Source organism: Bremia lactucae, linkage group LG8 (genome assembly GCF_004359215.1).
Source record: "Bremia lactucae strain SF5 linkage group LG8, whole genome shotgun sequence".
Lineage (NCBI taxonomy): Eukaryota > Oomycota > Peronosporomycetes > Peronosporales > Peronosporaceae > Bremia > Bremia lactucae.
In genome coordinates this window covers 2,273,009-2,291,107 of record NC_090617.1, presented here as the reverse complement: position 1 = coordinate 2,291,107, position 18,099 = coordinate 2,273,009, and the positions used below count along the sequence as shown (strand labels likewise).

General features: G+C 43.8%; 3 protein-coding genes across 3 annotated transcripts; 2 read left to right on the top strand and 1 right to left on the bottom strand.

The window, feature by feature from the left end:
• Positions 1-6,026: 6,026 nt before the first annotated feature.
• On the top strand, positions 6,027-13,727 carry CCR75_008687 (uncharacterized protein). Its single transcript, XM_067966737.1, has 13 exons — positions 6,027-6,557; positions 6,617-6,824; positions 6,888-7,028; positions 7,103-7,183; positions 7,256-7,367; positions 7,434-7,546; positions 12,081-12,478; positions 12,538-12,745; positions 12,809-12,949; positions 13,024-13,104; positions 13,177-13,288; positions 13,355-13,467; positions 13,534-13,727. The coding sequence occupies exons 1-13, from the start codon at positions 6,127-6,129 to the stop codon at positions 13,600-13,602; spliced, it is 2,208 nt and encodes a 735-aa protein (XP_067817633.1). The 5' UTR covers positions 6,027-6,126; the 3' UTR covers positions 13,603-13,727.
• Positions 13,728-13,931: 204 nt separating this feature from the next.
• On the top strand, positions 13,932-16,209 carry CCR75_008686 (uncharacterized protein; the record flags this gene model as incomplete). The annotated part of the gene is made up of 2 exons (XM_067966736.1): positions 13,932-14,329; positions 14,397-16,209. The coding sequence occupies 2 exons, from the start codon at positions 13,932-13,934 to the stop codon at positions 16,207-16,209; spliced, it is 2,211 nt and encodes a 736-aa protein (XP_067817627.1).
• CCR75_008685 (uncharacterized protein) lies at positions 14,526-17,720 on the bottom strand. Its single transcript, XM_067966735.1, has 3 exons — positions 17,244-17,720; positions 17,099-17,171; positions 14,526-17,031 (listed from the first exon to the last, which is right to left on the bottom strand). Exons 1-3 carry the CDS (start codon positions 17,684-17,686, stop codon positions 16,975-16,977), a joined length of 573 nt encoding a protein of 190 aa, XP_067817632.1. The 5' UTR covers positions 17,687-17,720; the 3' UTR covers positions 14,526-16,974.
• Positions 17,721-18,099: the final 379 nt, after the last annotated feature.

Genomic DNA, 18,099 nt, shown 5'->3' with positions numbered 1-18,099 from the left:
TCGTGTTTTTTCTCTCTCGCTGTCGGAATAGTGTAGTGTTTTTTTGCGTAATAGTAGCGCAGTGGAATTGAGGGGTCATTGAGTGGTGCAATAAAAATGAGTGAATTTGACCAATTAATTAGCCATAAAAACAAGTGAATTTGACCAATCAATTAGTGGGTGAGGGCTCATTAGCGAAAGATGAGGGCTCATTAGCGGTTCCCTAAATAAATAGGGAATTACTAAATCGACGCACCCGAATTACTTGATACGTACGCTCTCTATGGAGATATTCAGATGACACATAACTATTCAGATATGTTTCGTGTCACAAGCTCAGAAAATTGTAGACCTAACCGTCGATATTGCAATATCTGATAAGAACAAATTACACTTCTCAACAAACGCTTCAACATGCGCCACTTCAAACTGCTGCACCGACTGTGTCTACCATTCATATCACTGAAGTGGGTAAGTGTAACGGGCTAAAGTTGCCCCTATGTTACACAGTCCCCGTTAAGTACACTTGGTGTACTTAAGGGGATGGTCAATTACTAAATAATAGTAATTAGACCCAACACTCGGGTGTGGTGCAGATTTGTGACCAACCCTTGTGGATGTGATGCACATGGGTGCATTCACATTAGGAAGGATGACGCCCTGCGTCATCCGTGATGACGGCTAGCGTCACCCGTTACGCGAGGTATCTATAAAGATACGCTCGCAATACATATTAAATGATATCTATAGAGATTACATTTTAATTGGTAAAAATAGGTATTTGTATTTAATTATATTAAATACAAATCAGTCTGAAAATTACTTCCTACTTGGTAAGTGCGCACGAGGAGATGGGTTACTGCTCCCGTGACGACACTTAACCAGAGTTCTTAGTGTGTGGGGTGAGGTCGCTAACGCGCCCACCACAACTACCTCACTGCACGCAAGAGAAACAGGTTTAACCGCTTCCTCACTGTGCTAGAGTGTGTGCCTAAGTAGAGCGTGGCCGCATTACGACGTGCCCGCCTACACAGCCGCCTGACGACCATCAGGCGTCTGTTCTGTTCTCCCGAGTCGGCCGTTTCGTCCGACTCGCATTCGTAGTCGACCTCCAAATAGGGGTCGCATTCACGTGGTAAATCACCACGTGCACCCGCAACATCTAGTGTGCGGGAGAAGACAATACTACGGCAGACGGAACGTCTGCCGCAAGAGAAAATCATGCGTCGCCCGCGGCTGCATGAACCGCAGCCGAAAGCGTCGCACTATCCGCACACCGCATGGACTTGATAACCATGCGATAGAATTAACAATGATGGATCTGACCAATTAACATCGTTTTTAAATTAAGTGGTCTAATAGTGACCACTCTATCCAATGACAGTCAGAGTGATCGTCGTTTAAGGGAGGGGTGATGTAACGGGGTGCATCGTTACATGAAATTAACACTTAACAGTTGTTAATTAATATATTATTTAAAAGGTAGATAATATCTGGAGAATATTACTTTACGTAGTAATATTCAGAAATCTTACCCATTGGGAGATATAGGCCATTATATCGACTTGCTCCGCGGTCCAGTCAACGCTGGACGCGCGCAAAGAGAGAGACAGATAAGATTTTATTTACATATTTTGTATTAGTATATAATTAAGTTAGTATTCAAAAGATAGAAACAATAGAACTTAGTTATATTAAATACAGTTTTCATTTCACCCTCTTTAAAGCAAGTGTTTTAAAGGGGGTCTTCCTCTGCACGTACTAGTGTACGTGAAGTGACGTGAGGCACCACTCGCACTGAAGCAGTGCGAAGTGGACTTGTACTGAAGCAGTACAAGTCGGAAGTGCCCCGTTACAGCTTAGCAAATTCTAGTTCAAGGGATTGAGGGGTTCGTGGAACCAAGTGGCAACTAGTGCCCGATAGTATATACCTTAGAAAGGCTTCTAACTCTCACAGATAAATGCGCAAGCCTTAGGAAGGCACTAGACGCTTTTAAGATCAAAAGGGGAACTGAACTTTATTAACTATTAAAATCTAAAACTTTACCCTAACAAAGTTAAAAATAGATATCGGCACCAGATTTGTATCTGGTGGCTGCCATATATGTTACCCATAACAAATGGGACTTTAATGATACTACCAATTTAAAATAGAACAAAAGTGTAACGGGGTACCTTTCACTAGCACTGATCAGTACTAGTTAATCCTACACTGGTTACATTGTAGTTTAGGTGCCTCGACACTTCACGTATACAAGGTTGCAGAGGAAGGTTTCTAAGTAGCTCAGGGGCTTTAGCCTTCAAAGGTTGCTTAAAGGATTAAAATTAGAGGAAAGTAAAACTGTATTTATATTTTTAGTTTCCTACGTAACGATCTTCTATCTACTACTGAACTAATTATATTTATGACTAACTATGTATGGCGCCTCCTTGCGCACCGCACAATCGTGACTTGTAACGATTCGCGGAGTTGATTTAAACTTAAATCAACCAATAAATAGAGCTAATGTCTTATTGCATCAATATTACCAAATAATGTAATTTTGGAACTATTTAAGTCAAAAATAATAAAGATAGTAATTTGTACTTCTTTATTTATTTCTTCTCAGGAAATAATATTGATTATTCGCCTTATGAGAAATAATACTTATGTAACGGGACACCCCGTTACATCAGCCTCCAACCAACAGTCACTCTAGTGACTGATGAAAGGTGACAGGAAATACTATTATGTTTTGCCCTGTAATTTTTGCATTATTGGTTTTAATCAAAACCGATTTTATTTTCATTACGTTATTTTTGACAAAAATCAACATGGCGACTAATAAGTCTGTGCGCGTGGCTCGTGAGGCCGCAAAGCTGGCAGCTGCACGGATCAGTGCAGCTGTTCGTACTGAAAATGTTTCAGTAGACGCTAATACGTCTACTGCGGGGAATACGTGACCTCCTACTCCCAAAGTAGGTGACTGGAACATGTCATCTGTTGATGACATTGCAGCTGACGGTGACAAGTCATCTGCTACACCAATTGTAGGTGACTGGTCCAAGTCACCTGCATCACCCGACTCGGTGTCTACTGTAAAGGCCGCCGGATCACCCGGGGCCGAGTCCGTTAGACCTTTAGGTTCTAAAGTGACAACCAGCGAGGTGATGACGAGGTTGTTCGACTCGTCGGACCTCTTTAATGGGGAGTCATCTGACGATGACTCCGTGGGCGATGATCACTCTGGTGACGTTAGTATGCGTCACCAGGAACTAAGTGGTTGCGAAGGGAAGAGTGCTGCTGGTGGTGTAGTTTGCATCACCAGGAAAGATGTGATTCTAGGGATCGCTCCTAGGGCTAAGCTAACCGCAATACGTTGCGATTCGCTCCTAAAAAGAGGCCTTGGTTGCCTTCTAAGCATAACCTAATCCGTTGGTCTGGTATGACCAACGAACAATATCATATTCCGTTATTCGACTCATCCAGGTTTCACAAGCCTGGTGAGGATGAGACGGAATTCTGCATCGATGCCTTTTTTCGGCATCGATGGTACACTTGCAAGCGGGCAAAGGATGTCAAACCTTTGTTCCAAGCTTGGAGAGCCTTTGTACAGAATGTAACAAGCATATGCCGTCAGGTCTGGGCTTGACAAGCTGAGTGCTTTCCGCGAACGGTTTGAGAAACGGACCGTAGTCGATGCACGCTGTAAGCTGCACCGTTTGTCTGGAGAGGCAGGGATCCCTTGTCTTTCGGGGGGGATTCATGTCCATGCTGTTTCAACGGTGCAGGTAATGCCCCTAAGGAAGCATATTCCCTCAAAGGTCCGCATTGGAGGACTCTTATCTCTTACGAGATGCGTCAAGGGATTAGGAACTTCCAATTGTTTTACGATTAAAAATTAACCAATATAAAAAAAGTTCGCCAAATGCTGATTTAAAAATAGCGCGGGAAGCGCTAGTTCCTTGATGAGATTCTGCCGTGGACGATGCGCTTCGTCGCCCTGCAAGACGAGACCCCGAACTCATCATACGAGGGTGGATACCATCGCCAGCGAACGACATAATTCCTTTGAATTCGAGAAGCTTTCAACGAGAAAACGCTTCTCACCAGTCAAATCCGTCAATGGATGTGGAGAAGGAGGATAACTCGGGTTCGCCTCGTTTGCCGAACCCGTATCGACATCGTGATTTGGATCACACCCTTTATTACTTGAAGGACATTGATCACGAGCGGTCCCGTCGCCGCGATTTAGCGGTGGTGGTTGATAATGTTTCTGTGATCAGTTGAGAAATTGTGCGCAGGTTGCGACTGGTCAACTGGCGAACGAAAGGACACATCAGTCCCTTTAATACGAGCTGGTGACAGCTCGTTAGAAGATCTCTTCCTTGGAGGAAAGAGTGGATCGTCTGATTTAAGATAATCAGACTCTAATCCGAGACAATAAGGCTTTGGCTCGGAACCATCAGGCTTTGGCAGATGCCCTTGATCGTTCCGGAGTAATCCTACAGTAGACGGAGGGACTAAGTCATTAACATTGAATGAAAGTATGTTTCCTGTTTTATTTTTGTCAGAGTTCCGTTTCTGTCGGTCCACCGCATCAACGATGGAATCCTGTACGAAACGGACCACTGCTTCTCTAGCCAACAGGAAATCCTCTGCTGACTCGGTTTTATTTTTGTTTTCAGTGCTACCCGGCTCGCACTGCAAAGATATCAATCTCCTCATTATTGAAAGTATTATCGTTCTCATTAATAATATTTTTTTCGATTATGAGTCTTTCAGCATCGTTGTCAAGTCAGTAATATCATTATTGTTATTACTGAGTTTGTCCACTACAATGTCAATTAAATCAACATTAGTGTAGCGGAGCTACCTCGCTCCTTAAATCGGAGGTAGACTTGTAGACTCAGAGAGTCACTTAGCTCTATAGAACTAACAGGTTTAACAACTCAGTTAGTTGTACAAGCTCGAAGAGCTTAGCAAATCCTACTTTAAGGGATTGAGGAGTTCGTGGAACCAAGTGGCAACTAGTGCCCGAGAGTATATACCTTAGAGAGGCTTCTATCTCTCACAGATCGATGCGCATGCCTTAGGAAGGCACTAGACGCTTCTAAGATCAAAAGGGAAACTGAACTTTATTTTATCACTTAAATCTAGAACCTTACCCTAACTAAGTTAAAACAGATTTCGGCACCAGATTTATATCTGGTGGCTGCCACATATGTTACCCATAATAAATGGGACTTTAATGATATTACCAATTTAAAAAAGAACAAAAGTGTAACGGGGTACCTTTCACTAGTACTGATCAGTACTAGTTAACTTAACACTAATTACAGTGTAGGTTAGGCGCCTTGAAACTTCACGTACACAAAGGTACAGAGCTTAAAGGTCTAGACTCAGCAACATAGAAGATTCTTAAGCCAGTCAAAAAAACTCAAACGTGAGTTAAGCAGAAACTTTTGGCTAGGTCTAGACATTTCCTAATTTTATACTTCTTTTTATCTTTTTTTCTTATAGAAGATCGAATTTATTTTTCTCTTATAGAATTTTTTTTCAGAAAACGGGTACCCGTTACTACCTTTTTTAAATTGATTCATAATTTAGAATGACCAATGTTATCCGTACCACACCCTTTTGTTATATGAACCACCCCCCCCATTTCTGACCAATCAGATAATTCAGATCCAAAACTCACAGCAGAAACAAACAACGTGACCGCGGCCAAAACTGACCTTCCATTTCCAACCATCCCCTTGACCAGTGAGACACCATGCGACTTTCACAGCTATGCCTTAGCGCCACCCACCGAAGCATCTTTCGTCTCACTGGAGAAACTCTTGGAGGAGCTCACAGCTCATGCAAAATTTGAGAAGTACGCCATCAAGATAGGATGCTTTTGGTCGTTTGTGCGGTCACGTCGTTTGTTTCTGCTCTTAGTTTTGGATCTGCGTTATCTGATTGGCAGTAATGGGGTGTGTGGTACAAATAACAAAAGGGTGTGGTACGGATAAAACTGGCCTTCATAATTATACGACAGATATGGTTATGGTTTTCGTGCTCCAAATTTGTTAATTTTAAGAATAGTAAGATATCACAAGTTTAATTGTGGAGTTTTGTTGTTTTCAAAATTTAACTTATTTTAGCTTCGTGGCAACATCACCATGTCGACCGCATCGTCGTTCTGGTTGTCGAAGCTCAAGGGTCTGGATGCTAATCCCAAGACGATCGACGAATTCAAGGTCCGGACACTACAAGGCGGATTCTTTTCGCTGCTGGCATTCTTTTGCATCTCATTCCTACTTGTATCGGAGCTGGGTTATTACTTGACAACGGATACGGTGGACAAGATGATGGTTGATGGCGGTCGCAACACGCTCGTTTCTATCAATTTTGATCTCGAATTTCCGCACATGTCTTGTGCTGCTGTGGCGATTGAGTCTGCGGACATGGCCGGAAACGCACAGCACGATATTGTGCACAACATTCAAAAAATCTCGTTGGACCTTAGTGGGCAGGCGTTAGCTGAAGGTATGCAAGGCTCCATCGGCGGCGCGCTTACCAACCACTCGGACTTGCATGAAGAAATTGAAAAGTAAGATTACAGCTGTAGCGTAGGAATGACAAGACTGATGCTTGTTGCTGCGTTGACAGACCTAAATGTGGGAGCTGCTACTCGGCTGGCGAGCCGGAAGAGTGCTGCAATACGTGTGAAAGTGTAAAAGCTGCTTACGTCCGCAAAAGCTGGCTTATGCCGAGCCTCCACACTGTTGCGCAATGCCAAGAAATTGAGATCGAGAAAGTTTTGCGCGGAGAAGTGAAGGAAGGATGCCGCATCAAGGGCGCGCTCACCGTGTCCAAGGTTTTCCTTAACGGTCATGCGCTATCTGTGTAACCCTCGTTTGAAAACGCCGTTTGTTTTTAGGCTGCAGGCCGATTATACTTTGCTCCTTCTAAATTTTTCCGCTCGGGATACTTGTCGACTCAGGACCTGGTTAATGCCACCTTCAAGGTATTTGACACGTCCCATACCATACACTCGCTGTCATTTGGCGAATTATACCCGGTAATTTTTTAATTGTTAGCTTCTGCCATGGAGGCAACGGACATGTTGATGGTTATAGCATTGTATGCAAACAGGATATGAAAAACCCGCTGGATAACCGCAAAAAGAGACTTCCTAACGAGTCAGCTCGTGGCTCGTTTCAATATTTTATCAAGGTTCGCTTCTAATTTCCGAGCGTATTCGTCCATGATCGGTAGTGATAAAAAGCTGAGGTTAATATGAAATAGGTGGTGCCAACAGAGTACACATTTCTGTCTGCCAGCCGTATCAGCACAAATCAATTTTCTGCTACCGAGCACTTTCGGCAGCTCACACCTGTGGGCGACAAAGGTTTACCAAGTACGTCGCTCACTTTGTGTGATGCCAGATAGCATCATTTATTTTAATTGGGTTACATTTTCGTAGAGGTCTCCTTTAGCTACACATTTTCGCCTATCATGTTTCGCATTGAGCAGTATCGTGCAGGCTTTCTTCAATTTTTAACAAGCGTCTTCGCAATTGTAGGCGGCGTGTTCACGGTGTGTATTGCAATGCGCTGGTCAAACTTCGTATCGGATGCACTAACTTCGTTTTATATTGCGCAGATTCTTGGAATGATGGACTCGCTTACATTTGGACTACTGAACAAAACAAGCAGCACGACGCTGTTGTAATTGGTGTTAAGCGAGTCCCGTCCATGCTTATTACTCCAATTTTGTTTACTTATTGCATGTCTCTATACTTTGACGCGTCGATGTAGTATCTGCAATACATCGATATTTTTGAAGCTTTTGAAATANAATTAAGTGGTCTAATAGTGACCACTCTATCCAATGACAGTCAGAGTGATCGTCGTTTAAGGGAGGGGTGATGTAACGGGGTGCATCGTTACATGAAATTAACACTTAACAGTTGTTAATTAATATATTATCTAAAAGGTAGATAATATTTGGAGAATATTACTTTACGTAGTAATATTCAAAAATCTTACCCATTGGTAGATATAGGCCATTATATCGACTTGCTCCGCGGTCCAGTCAACGCTGGACGCGCGCAAAGAGACAGATAAGATTTTATTTACATATTTTGTATTAGCATATAATTAAGTTAGTATTAAAAAGATAGCAACAATAGAACTTAGTTATATTAAATACAGTCTTCATTTCACCCTCTTTAAAGCAAGTGTTTTAAAGGGAGTCTTCCTCTGCACGTACTAGTGTACGTGAAGTGACGTGAGGCACCACTCGCACTGAAGCAGTGCGAAGTGGACTTGTACTGAAGCAGTACAAGTCGGCAGTGCCCCGTTACAGCTTAGCAAATCCTAGTTCAAGGGATTGAGGGGTTCGTGGAACCAAGTGGCAACTAGTGCTCGATAGTATATACCTTAGAAAGGCTTCTAACTCTCACAGATCAATGCGCAAGCCTTAGGAAGGCACTAGACGCTTTTAAGATCAAAAGGGGAACTGAACTATATTAACTATTAAAATCTAAAACTTTACCCTAACAAGTTAAAAATAGATATCGGCACCAGATTTGTATCTGGTGGCTGCCATATATGTTACCCATAATAAATGGGACTTTTATGATATTACCAATTTAAAAAAGAACAAAAGTGTAACGAGGTACCTTTCACTAGTACTGATCAGTACTAGTTAACTTAACACTAATTACAGTGTAGGTTAGGCGCCTCGAAAATTCACGTACACAAAGGTACAGAGCTTAAAGGTCTAGACTCAGCAACATAGGAGATTCTTAAGCCAGTCATAAAAACTCAATCTTGAGTTAAGCAGAAACTTTTGGCTAGGTCTAGACATTTCCTAATTTTATACTTCTTTATCTTTTTTTCTTATAGGAGATCGAATTTATTTTTCTCATATAGATTTTTTTTTCAGAAAACAGGCACCCGTTACTACCTTTTTTAAATTGATTCATAATTCAGAATGACGAGTGTTATCCGTACCCCCTTTTGTTATATGAACCACCACCCCATTTCTGACCAATCAGATAACTCAGATCCAAAACTCACAGCAGAAACAAACAACGTGACCGCGGCCAAAACTGACCTTCCATTTCCAACCATCCCCTTGACCAGTGAGACACCATGCGACTTTCACAGCTATGCCTTAGCGCCACCCACCGAAGCATCTTTCGTCTCACTGGAGAAACTCTTGGAGGAGCTCACAGCTCATGCAAAAGTTGAGAAGTACGCCATCAAGATAGGATGCTCTCGAACCGTGGGAAACAAAAAGGGCAACACCTTCAACTGCATAGGGCCAAGGAGCCCCAACATCAAAACACCAGTACCTCCCGCACCGACTGTCCATTTCAGGCAACACTTCGTCAAAATGTAGCGGATGGCAGTTTCACTCTGACGGTTGAGGGTGATGGGCATAATATTAACGCGACGGAAGATACGGCGGCCTATCCGGCAGCTAGAACGCTCGACGCGGAACAAAAGGTGACAGTTCTGCACCTGGCCAAAGCTGGAGTATCACCGAAGGCAACTCTCAGCGCCTTACGTCAAAGCGATCCCATATGCAAAACAATCCTGCTCGACATCTACAACCTGAACGTGAAGGCAAAGAACGCGTCTCTGACTGGACGTCCACCTCTGGATGCCTTCCATTACAAGCTTGTTGAGAAGCAGATCAGCCACAAACTTGACGCGATACCTCAGGCAGGCTCACTCTTCTTTTCGTTGTACCAAACTTTACGCTTGCTGTTGCAAAAGAGTTTTCAGCAAATAATGTATTTCTGTTGGATTCAACATACAAGACCAACAAAATTCGCATGTCGCTTCTGCGCATAATGGGAATAACAGAAACAAACCAGTCTTTCTCGTTTACTTGCTGCTTTATGGCCTGCGAACAGGAAGAATATTATCGATGGGCAATGACGCATTTGAGAGATGTCGTCGAACCGCTGAACCAAGCCGACCATATGGTGTTTGTGACAGATCGGGAGGTCGCACTTGTGAACGCAATCGGATATATCTTGCCTGGGGCGTACAATCTGTTATGCTTCTGGCCTATCAATAAGAATGGCCTTAAAATATAAAAAAAAAATTTTTTGCGACGAACGAGAGCTGGGAGGGGTTTATGGCGATCTGGTACGGCCTATGCGATACGGTTACACAGCTGCAGTTTGATGATCTTTGGAGAACAATGCAGACAACCCTATCCTTGGCAGTCACCTCATACCTCGAAGAAACTTGGCTGCTGCACAAAGAGAAATTTGTGAAGGTGTGGATGCAACACATTCCGCATTACAAGCTTGTTGTTACGTCTCATGTTGAGGGAGGTCACCCGACGACGAAAGCTTGAATAAGGGTGTCCACTGCCGACATATCAACAGTCTATGAGAAGCTGACGCTGCACCATAACCAGCAACGAGCCCAAATCAGCCGCGACACTGCTTTCCACAAGGTTCGAGTGTTGTTGAAACTTCAACCGAAGTTCTGGTCTGATGTAGCAAAGAAGGTATCGCATCCAGCCCTCAAAGAAGCTTTCGATCAATATCAAGTGGATCAAGCGTTGCCTGCAGAAGGTCCGCCTTGCACAGGTACGTTTAATAAGGTCATGGAGATATCATGCGCGCATACAATGAAGCTGAACTCGCCAGCAAACAACAAGTACGGGTATCCGATTTTTGCTCGCACTGGTGGCTTCAACAAGCACCCGTCAAAATAGCGAATGTATTACCATCCGACAAATCGCTAGGCGACGTTCTAGCCAATGTCTCTGGAAAGCACCAGAACCTTGCGCCGCACCAGCGACCGATATTCAGGAAGATGATCCTTGACATGGTAGAGAAAGATGGTGTGGCATGTGTGGCGAACCCGCAAGTAAAAAGTACGCGCGGTCGGCCAGAAGGCAGCGTCAACCGTAAAACAGAGAATACGACGCGAAGAGATCCTTCCGCATTCGAGTATGTGGATGAACAGGTTCCACCGCCAGGAACGAAGAGATGCAACATGTCGCTCGTAGGCGCGTAATGAAAGGAGATGCACCGAGATTGCTGGAGTCAAAGAGGCCAAAAGGGAGAATGTCGTCATCAAAACTCTCCAAGACTTTGCCATCACTTGTTTGGTCCACCGTACGCTTTAAGATCGATGTGGAAGGCGATGGCAACTGCGGCTACTGTACAATTGCAAGGTGTCATAAAGGGTCCGAATCCGACTGGGCGTGATCAGGTGAGAACTGCATGCAGAGATTTGCGCGAACTTTTGCCTTGTACAGCGCAGTATTTGATGTACATGGGGCAAACAAGTTGGTGCACTTAGCGAGAAACCATGGTGGATGGTAATGCCAGTGATAGGGGACGTGAATACCAATGTTACGTCCATTACTTCACGTGCGTTTGTGCAAGTATGACCTTTCTTGACGCTGACCTATGGAGTGGAAGCCAACAAGTCGCCAATTCGTTTCGCATTCAAGTACGGCAATTATTTTGTTGCGCTGGAGATGGATGAAAAATATCGGTCACGTACTGGCGTCGACTTGTGTATCCTGTGGCGCAGCCATGAGCCGGGCCGGACCTGTCCAGGCATACCTTCGGTTGTGTGCTAAGCATGCTCCTACCATTACCACAGTAGATTTGGTTGGTGAAGAAGATGTTTCTGTAGTGAAGAAGAGGAGGAAGTCATATATCTAGTTACATTGAGCACCAAGGCAATATAAAGCTATTTTTGTTCATGTCGACCGTCAATCTTTACTCATTTGTTACATTCTTGCTTTTTCGCCTTAAACTTTTTAATTTCTATTTTTTGGTAATTTTTGGTCATTTGTGCGGTCACGTCGTTTGTTTCTCTCTTAGTTTTGGATCTGAGTTATCTGATTGGTCAGAAATGGGGTGTGTGGTACAAATAACAAAAGGGTGCGGTACGGATAAAACTGGCCTTCATAATTATACGACAGATATGGTTATGGTTTTCGTGCTCCAAATTTGTTAATTTTAAGAATAGTAAGATATCACAAGTTTAATTGTGGAGTTTTGTTGTTTTCAAAATTTAACTTATTTTAGCTTCGTGGCAACATCACCATGTCGACCGCATCGTCGTTCTGGTTGTCGAAGCTCAAGGGTCTGGATGCTAATCCCAAGACGATCGACGAATTCAAGGTCCGGACACTACAAGGCGGATTCTTTTCGCTGCTGGCATTCTTTTGCATCTCATTCCTACTTGTATCGGAGCTGGGTTATTACTTGACAACGGATACGGTGGACAAGATGATGGTTGATGGCGGTCGCAACACGCTCGTTTCTATCAATTTTGATCTCGAATTTCCGCACATGTCTTGTGCTGCTGTGGCGATTGAGTCTGCGGACATGGCCGGAAACGCACAGCACGATATTGTGCACAACATTCAAAAAATCTCGTTGGACCTTAGTGGGCAGGCGTTAGCTGAAGGTATGCAAGGCTCCATCGGCGGCGCGCTTACCAACCACTCGGACTTGCATGAAGAAATTGAAAAGTAAGATTGCAGCTGTAGCGTAGGAATGACAAGACTGATGCTTGTTGCTGCGTTGACAGACCTAAATGTGGGAGCTGCTACTCGGCTGGCGAGCCGGAAGAGTGCTGCAATACGTGTGAAAGTGTAAAAGCTGCTTACGTCCGCAAAAGCTGGCTTATGCCGAGCCTCCACACTGTTGCGCAATGCCAAGAAATTGAGATCGAGAAAGTTTTGCGCGGGGAAGTGAAGGAAGGATGCCGCATCAAGGGCGCGCTCACCGTGTCCAAGGTTTACCTTAACGGTCATGCGCTATCTGTGTAACCCTTGTTTGAAAACGCCATTTGTTTTTAGGCTGCAGGCCGATTATTCTTTGCTCCTTCTAAATTTTTCCGCTCGGGATACTTGTCGACTCAGGACCTGGTTAATGCCACCTTCAAGGTATTTGACACGTCCCATACCATACACTCGCTGTCATTTGGCGAATTATACCCGGTAATTTTTTAATTGTTAGCTTCTGCTATGGAGGCAACGGACATGTTGATGGTTATAGCATTGTATGCAAACAGGATATGAAAAACCCGCTGGATAACCGCAAAAAGAGACTTCCTAACGAGTCAGCTCGTGGCTCGTTTCAATATTTTATCAAGGTTCGTTTCTAATTTCCGAGCGTATTCGTCCATGATCGGTAGTGATAAAAAGCTGAGGTTAATATGAAATAGGTGGTGCCAACAGAGTACACATTTCTGTCTGCCAGCCGTATCAGCACAAATCAATTTTCTGCTACCGAGCACTTTCGGCAGCTCACACCTGTGGGCGACAAAGGTTTACCAAGTACGTCGCTCACTTTGTGTGATGCCAGATTGCATAATTTATTTTAATTGGGTTACATTTTCGTAGAGGTCTCCTTTAGCTACACATTTTCGCCTATCATGTTTCGCATTGAGCAGTATCGTGCAGGCTTTCTTCAATTTTTAACAAGCGTCTTCGCAATTGTAGGCGGCGTGTTCACGGTGTGTATTGCAATGCGCTGGTCAAACTTCGTATCGGATGCACTAACTTCGTTTTATATTGCGCAGATTCTTGGAATGATGGACTCGCTTACATTTGGACTACTGAACAAAACAAGCAGCACGACGCTGTTGTAATTGGTGTTAAGCGAGTCCCGTCCATGCTTATTACTCCAATTTTGTTTACTTATTGCATGTCTCTATACTTTGACGCGTCGATGTAGTATCTGCAATACATCGATATTTTTGAAGCTTTTGAAATATTTTTTTTTGGCAGCCATAAGAGCTACAGGTTATCGTAATTATTTTGATCGAGAGCTGCTCGTCGCCCTTGTACTAATCTAATGGAGCAGTTTTAGCGGCAGTATGTTATTTCGCTCAGTTATGATATCTTTTTGATCCTTGTCAAACTTGGTAATTATACACCGAAAATAAATCTCTAACCAAGTAAAAATTCCTATTTTCTAATGGGGGCGTATGAAGCGCTAGCGGTGGCGCAGAGTGCACAGCTATATCTGTTGGTTGGGGTCTTTGGGTTCATCGTCTACCTAGTGCTAGTACTATCGTTCTTTTTTGTGCCCAATATCAAGGGGCAGCACCCAGCCGCCGACCTCGTCGTGTGGCATGCGGGTTGTGGACTCCTGATGTCTGCTGGTTTGATTTTTGCGTTTACGCTGCAGCAGCACGATAAATTGCCACAAGACGACCTGCTAATTCAATGGCAGTGCTCGCTACTCGGGCCATTTAATCAATTTTTCCTAATGGCAGGTGCCTGCTGGTACCTCATGCTCTCACTTGACCTGCTCGTGGCGCTTGTAAATCCTTGGATGGGCTACAGCTGCAAGTCATGGACCTACCACACCATGTATGTACCATCGCTGACGCATTAATCTTATTACGCCTGATAATTGTCAACTTTTTTGCTGTTGTAGAGTTTGGAGTATCAGCGCCGTATCAGCGGTGCTGCTATACCAACAAGATCTTTTCGGTCTTTCGCCACTCAACATCTGCTGGGTCAAGCGTACGAAGGACCCAATGCAGCTTAATATGGCAAATTGGATATTTCTATTTGCAATTGTTGCGGCCATTTGCGTACTTTCATTTGCAGTGCTGCTTTTTGCGAGCTTTCGATTCGTTCGACGCCAACTGGATGTCACATATCGTGCTAAGCGCCGCAATTTAATGCAGTACTACCGCTACCTGCTGGTTTTTGCTAGTAATTGGACGGCGTGCGGCGCACTATATTACGCAGCATATCGTCAAAAATTTGACGGGAAGACAGCGAAGCGATTTGAGCTTGCGTTTGCGCTGGTATATGGATCGTACCCGGTGCTGTTGCTTATCGTTTGGGTGCTTAATACTGAAATGTATCAGAATTTGTCGAGCGAAAACAATTTACCGAAGTCGGTGCGAGGTGCTGGAGACGTGTCGAGTACGGAACATTTTAGTGCTGCACTGCGCAAGGATTTGATGCGATACACGACTGCAGGGATCCGTTGTAGCATCACTGGGTCACCTTTAGACAGTTTGCGGTCACCACTTTTGGGTCTTACTCGCGACCGCTGTACTTCAGTCGATCGTACTGCAGCTCTGTCATTTTTACAGTTGGAGGAGAATGATTCTGCAAATTTATACCACGAGAAGAAGCGCGTGGCAACTACAGTCTACAATGGCGAGTATCGGTATTATGAGAAGCTGGGTTTTACCGACTACGCACCCAAAGTATTCCAAAACATTCGCGAAATTTGTGGTGTTGATAATGAAATGTATGAACAGTCGTTCGCTGATACTCTCTTAGAGCGTGCGTCGGAAGGCAAGTCCGGGATGCTCTTTTACTTCACAAGCGACCGCAGGTATCTGGTTAAGACCATGACCAAGAAAGAACATTCGTTTCTTCTTGAAGTGCTACCTTTGTTCCATCAATACATTTTAAAACAGCCAAATTCGCTGATGTGCCGCTTCCTTGGCTGCCACTCGATGCAGCTTCCTGTAGGTTGGAACAAAATGTTCTTTGTTGTAATGGAAAATATTTTTCCAGATGGCCCTGTTGACGAGCGTTATGATCTGAAAGGTATCTTTCACCAGTCCAATTTTAGATACCAGGAAGGTGTTTTAACACCCTTGTCAAGCAGCCGAAGTCGGAGTGGCAGGGCTGAAGAAGAAGGAAGTGTACATGGCGTGGACGATGATGAAGCTGCAATAAATAAGAGCCAAAGTGCTGACAGCGGATGGGAGCAGTTCGCAGAGAAGCAACCATTGCTGCGTCGTGGTAGTTCAAGGCCCTCGCTTCGGTATGACAATGACTTTGTAATTCGTCGCGCTTCTTTACGTGTGAACCCAACGACCCGCGCAAATTTGCTTGCGCAAGTAACGAGTGACTGTGGATTTCTTCAAGAGCTAGGGATAATGGACTACAGCTGCTTGCTCGGTATTCGACACTACCATCGTCGCATTGAACCTGATATATTAGACAATCTAGCTCATAATGCTGTTGTATCGGCCAACCAGTCTACCGTTTATTATCTTGGGTTTGTGGACATCTTGCAGCACTACACTATTGGGTGGAAAATGCAACACTGCCTGCTGGCCGCAGTAGTCGACAAGCGAAAAATAACTGCTCTTCCGCCTGCTGAATATGCTTTGCGATTTTTAAATTTTATACACGAGTATTTGCTGCGAGATCCGGATGGATTAAATGTCCGCTCGTACGGAAGCATTGGATACTCCCCTTCCAACTTTATCTAATAGGGCAGCCTTCTGTCATACGCTAAAGCAAGGAGTGAGCATCGCTTGAGAGAGGCTAACTGAGTGGTTTTGGAATGAATCATCTTCGACTATTACGGCCAATTAATGCTGTCGTTTTATAATTGCAACAAAGGCAAAGCGATTATGTGAAAATATACCAATTGATTGGCGTGGAATATTGTGCTCGCTACACAAAGTGCACTGGTCTTTTGTAACCTCGGTTATGAACGACGATACATTAAATCTGCGGTCATTTGCGTTTCGCAGAGTCTCAGTCCAGGCACTTATCGAAAGACTGCTCGCTCAATGCTGCCGGCATTACGGTCGACATCGCCATGCAAACGCGTTTAAGAATATTTGTCGACAGACGATGTGTACAATACGAAAGCAGCTTGCTTGATACAAGAGGGTTGAAAGCTCAGTGCAAGCTGTTAAAAGTAATTTTACGCTCTCGCTGTCCCAACGACCGTTACAAGTATACTTATCGAAGATTGAAGAAAATTGCAAAAATGCCGCTCCAAATTAATTCATAAGGTTCTCAAAAAGATTTGGACGTTCGGCACATGAAGACTTAAAATAACCAAGAAAAGTAACGAATGTGAGATTATGCCTGGGAATGTCTTCGGCTCTATTGTACAAAGTAAAGCAGCGTCTTGATTGAAATCTGTTTGAATGGAAGGTTTCTATATTAGGTTAAACTCAATAGTCTCATGAAAAATTTATAATAGCAGTATCGTTCAAATATTTGTACTAAGCAAATCCTTGTCACATTTCCTTCTTCGTCCATTCGCCAAAGACGTGCTGGTAATCCGTTATCTGCCGCTGTAAACACAAAATGCATTCTGTATGAGCGGTTTTCATCAATGGGCACGCCTCACCGTTAACTTACTTTAAGGTGGTCGTTCTCCTCTAGTAGCCGTAGATAGGCTTTTGCTTGGCTGTCTGTTTGGCGCTTGAGTGCTCTGGTTGCATGTAGTAAAAATGTGTCAATCTTCACTTAGGCACAACGGCAAGGTAGCAAGAGTAATACATACTCCAGCTCAGTGTCTCTCTGATTAGCCTCATCCACAGCTCCTCGTATGCAAATTTCTAAACCACGAGCATAAGCGTCTGCCGCTTTTTTGTATGACTTTAAGCCATACAAAGCCTTGCCCTTCCTTGAGTATGTCTTAGCCCAGTCTGGGTCCAGTGTAATCGCTACATCTGCATCTTTCTTGGCCATTTCGTAATTTCCCAAAGCACAATATGCAGCTGAGCGATTGCTGTGTAGCGTGGCCGTGGGCTTTAGCTCAATACCTAATGAATACTCATGGACGGCCGCCTCAAAGTCTTTAGACTTGAAGAACTCGTTGCCGCAATTTTTGTGCCACGAATCGTCATCACGAGATGGTGCGCTACGGCCTTGAGGCGTCGACGACGAAAGTTTTGCTTTCACGACCATAGCGGCTGGCGCTTTAGATCCAAAAAGCCACTCCATTAGGGCCACTCTTCATCCAATACTAGAATTGCTCTGCTTGAAATGCTGGTGATGCCAAATAAATAAATAAAGAGTCGTCAGACTTTCCAAAATTATAATAGGATACTATCATGTATCATAATAAGTTTGACAAGACTTAAACCTAAACTATATATTAATATTTTCGACCAGCCATGTAACGGAGGGTGCCGTTACATAAGAATTATTTCCTGTGTGAGGAATAATCATCTTATTTTCTGAGAGGAAATATAAAAGAAGTATAATATTATTATCTTTATTAATTTTGACTTAAATAGTCCAATATTTTCAAGTTGGATTGATTGGTTAATTTAAGTATAAATCAACCCCGCCAATGGTTATAAGACACGATTAAGTAGGCGGGCACGTCGTAATGCGGCCACGCTCTACTTAGA

Coding starts and splice junctions, on each gene's coding strand:
- CCR75_008687 (XM_067966737.1), top strand. CDS start 6,127: ATGTCGACCGCATCGTCGTTCTGGTTGTCGAAGCTCAAGGGTCTGGAT. Junction 12,479..12,537: donor TTGCATGAAGAAATTGAAAA/GTAAGATTGCAG, acceptor CTGCGTTGACAG/ACCTAAATGTGGGAGCTGCT. Junction 13,289..13,354: donor GGGCGACAAAGGTTTACCAA/GTACGTCGCTCA, acceptor ACATTTTCGTAG/AGGTCTCCTTTAGCTACACA.
- CCR75_008685 (XM_067966735.1), bottom strand. CDS start 17,686: ATGGAGTGGCTTTTTGGATCTAAAGCGCCAGCCGCTATGGTCGTGAAA. Junction 17,172..17,243: donor CAGAGAGACACTGAGCTGGA/GTATGTATTACT, acceptor ACATGCAACCAG/AGCACTCAAGCGCCAAACAG. Junction 17,032..17,098: donor AGGAGAACGACCACCTTAAA/GTAAGTTAACGG, acceptor TTGTGTTTACAG/CGGCAGATAACGGATTACCA.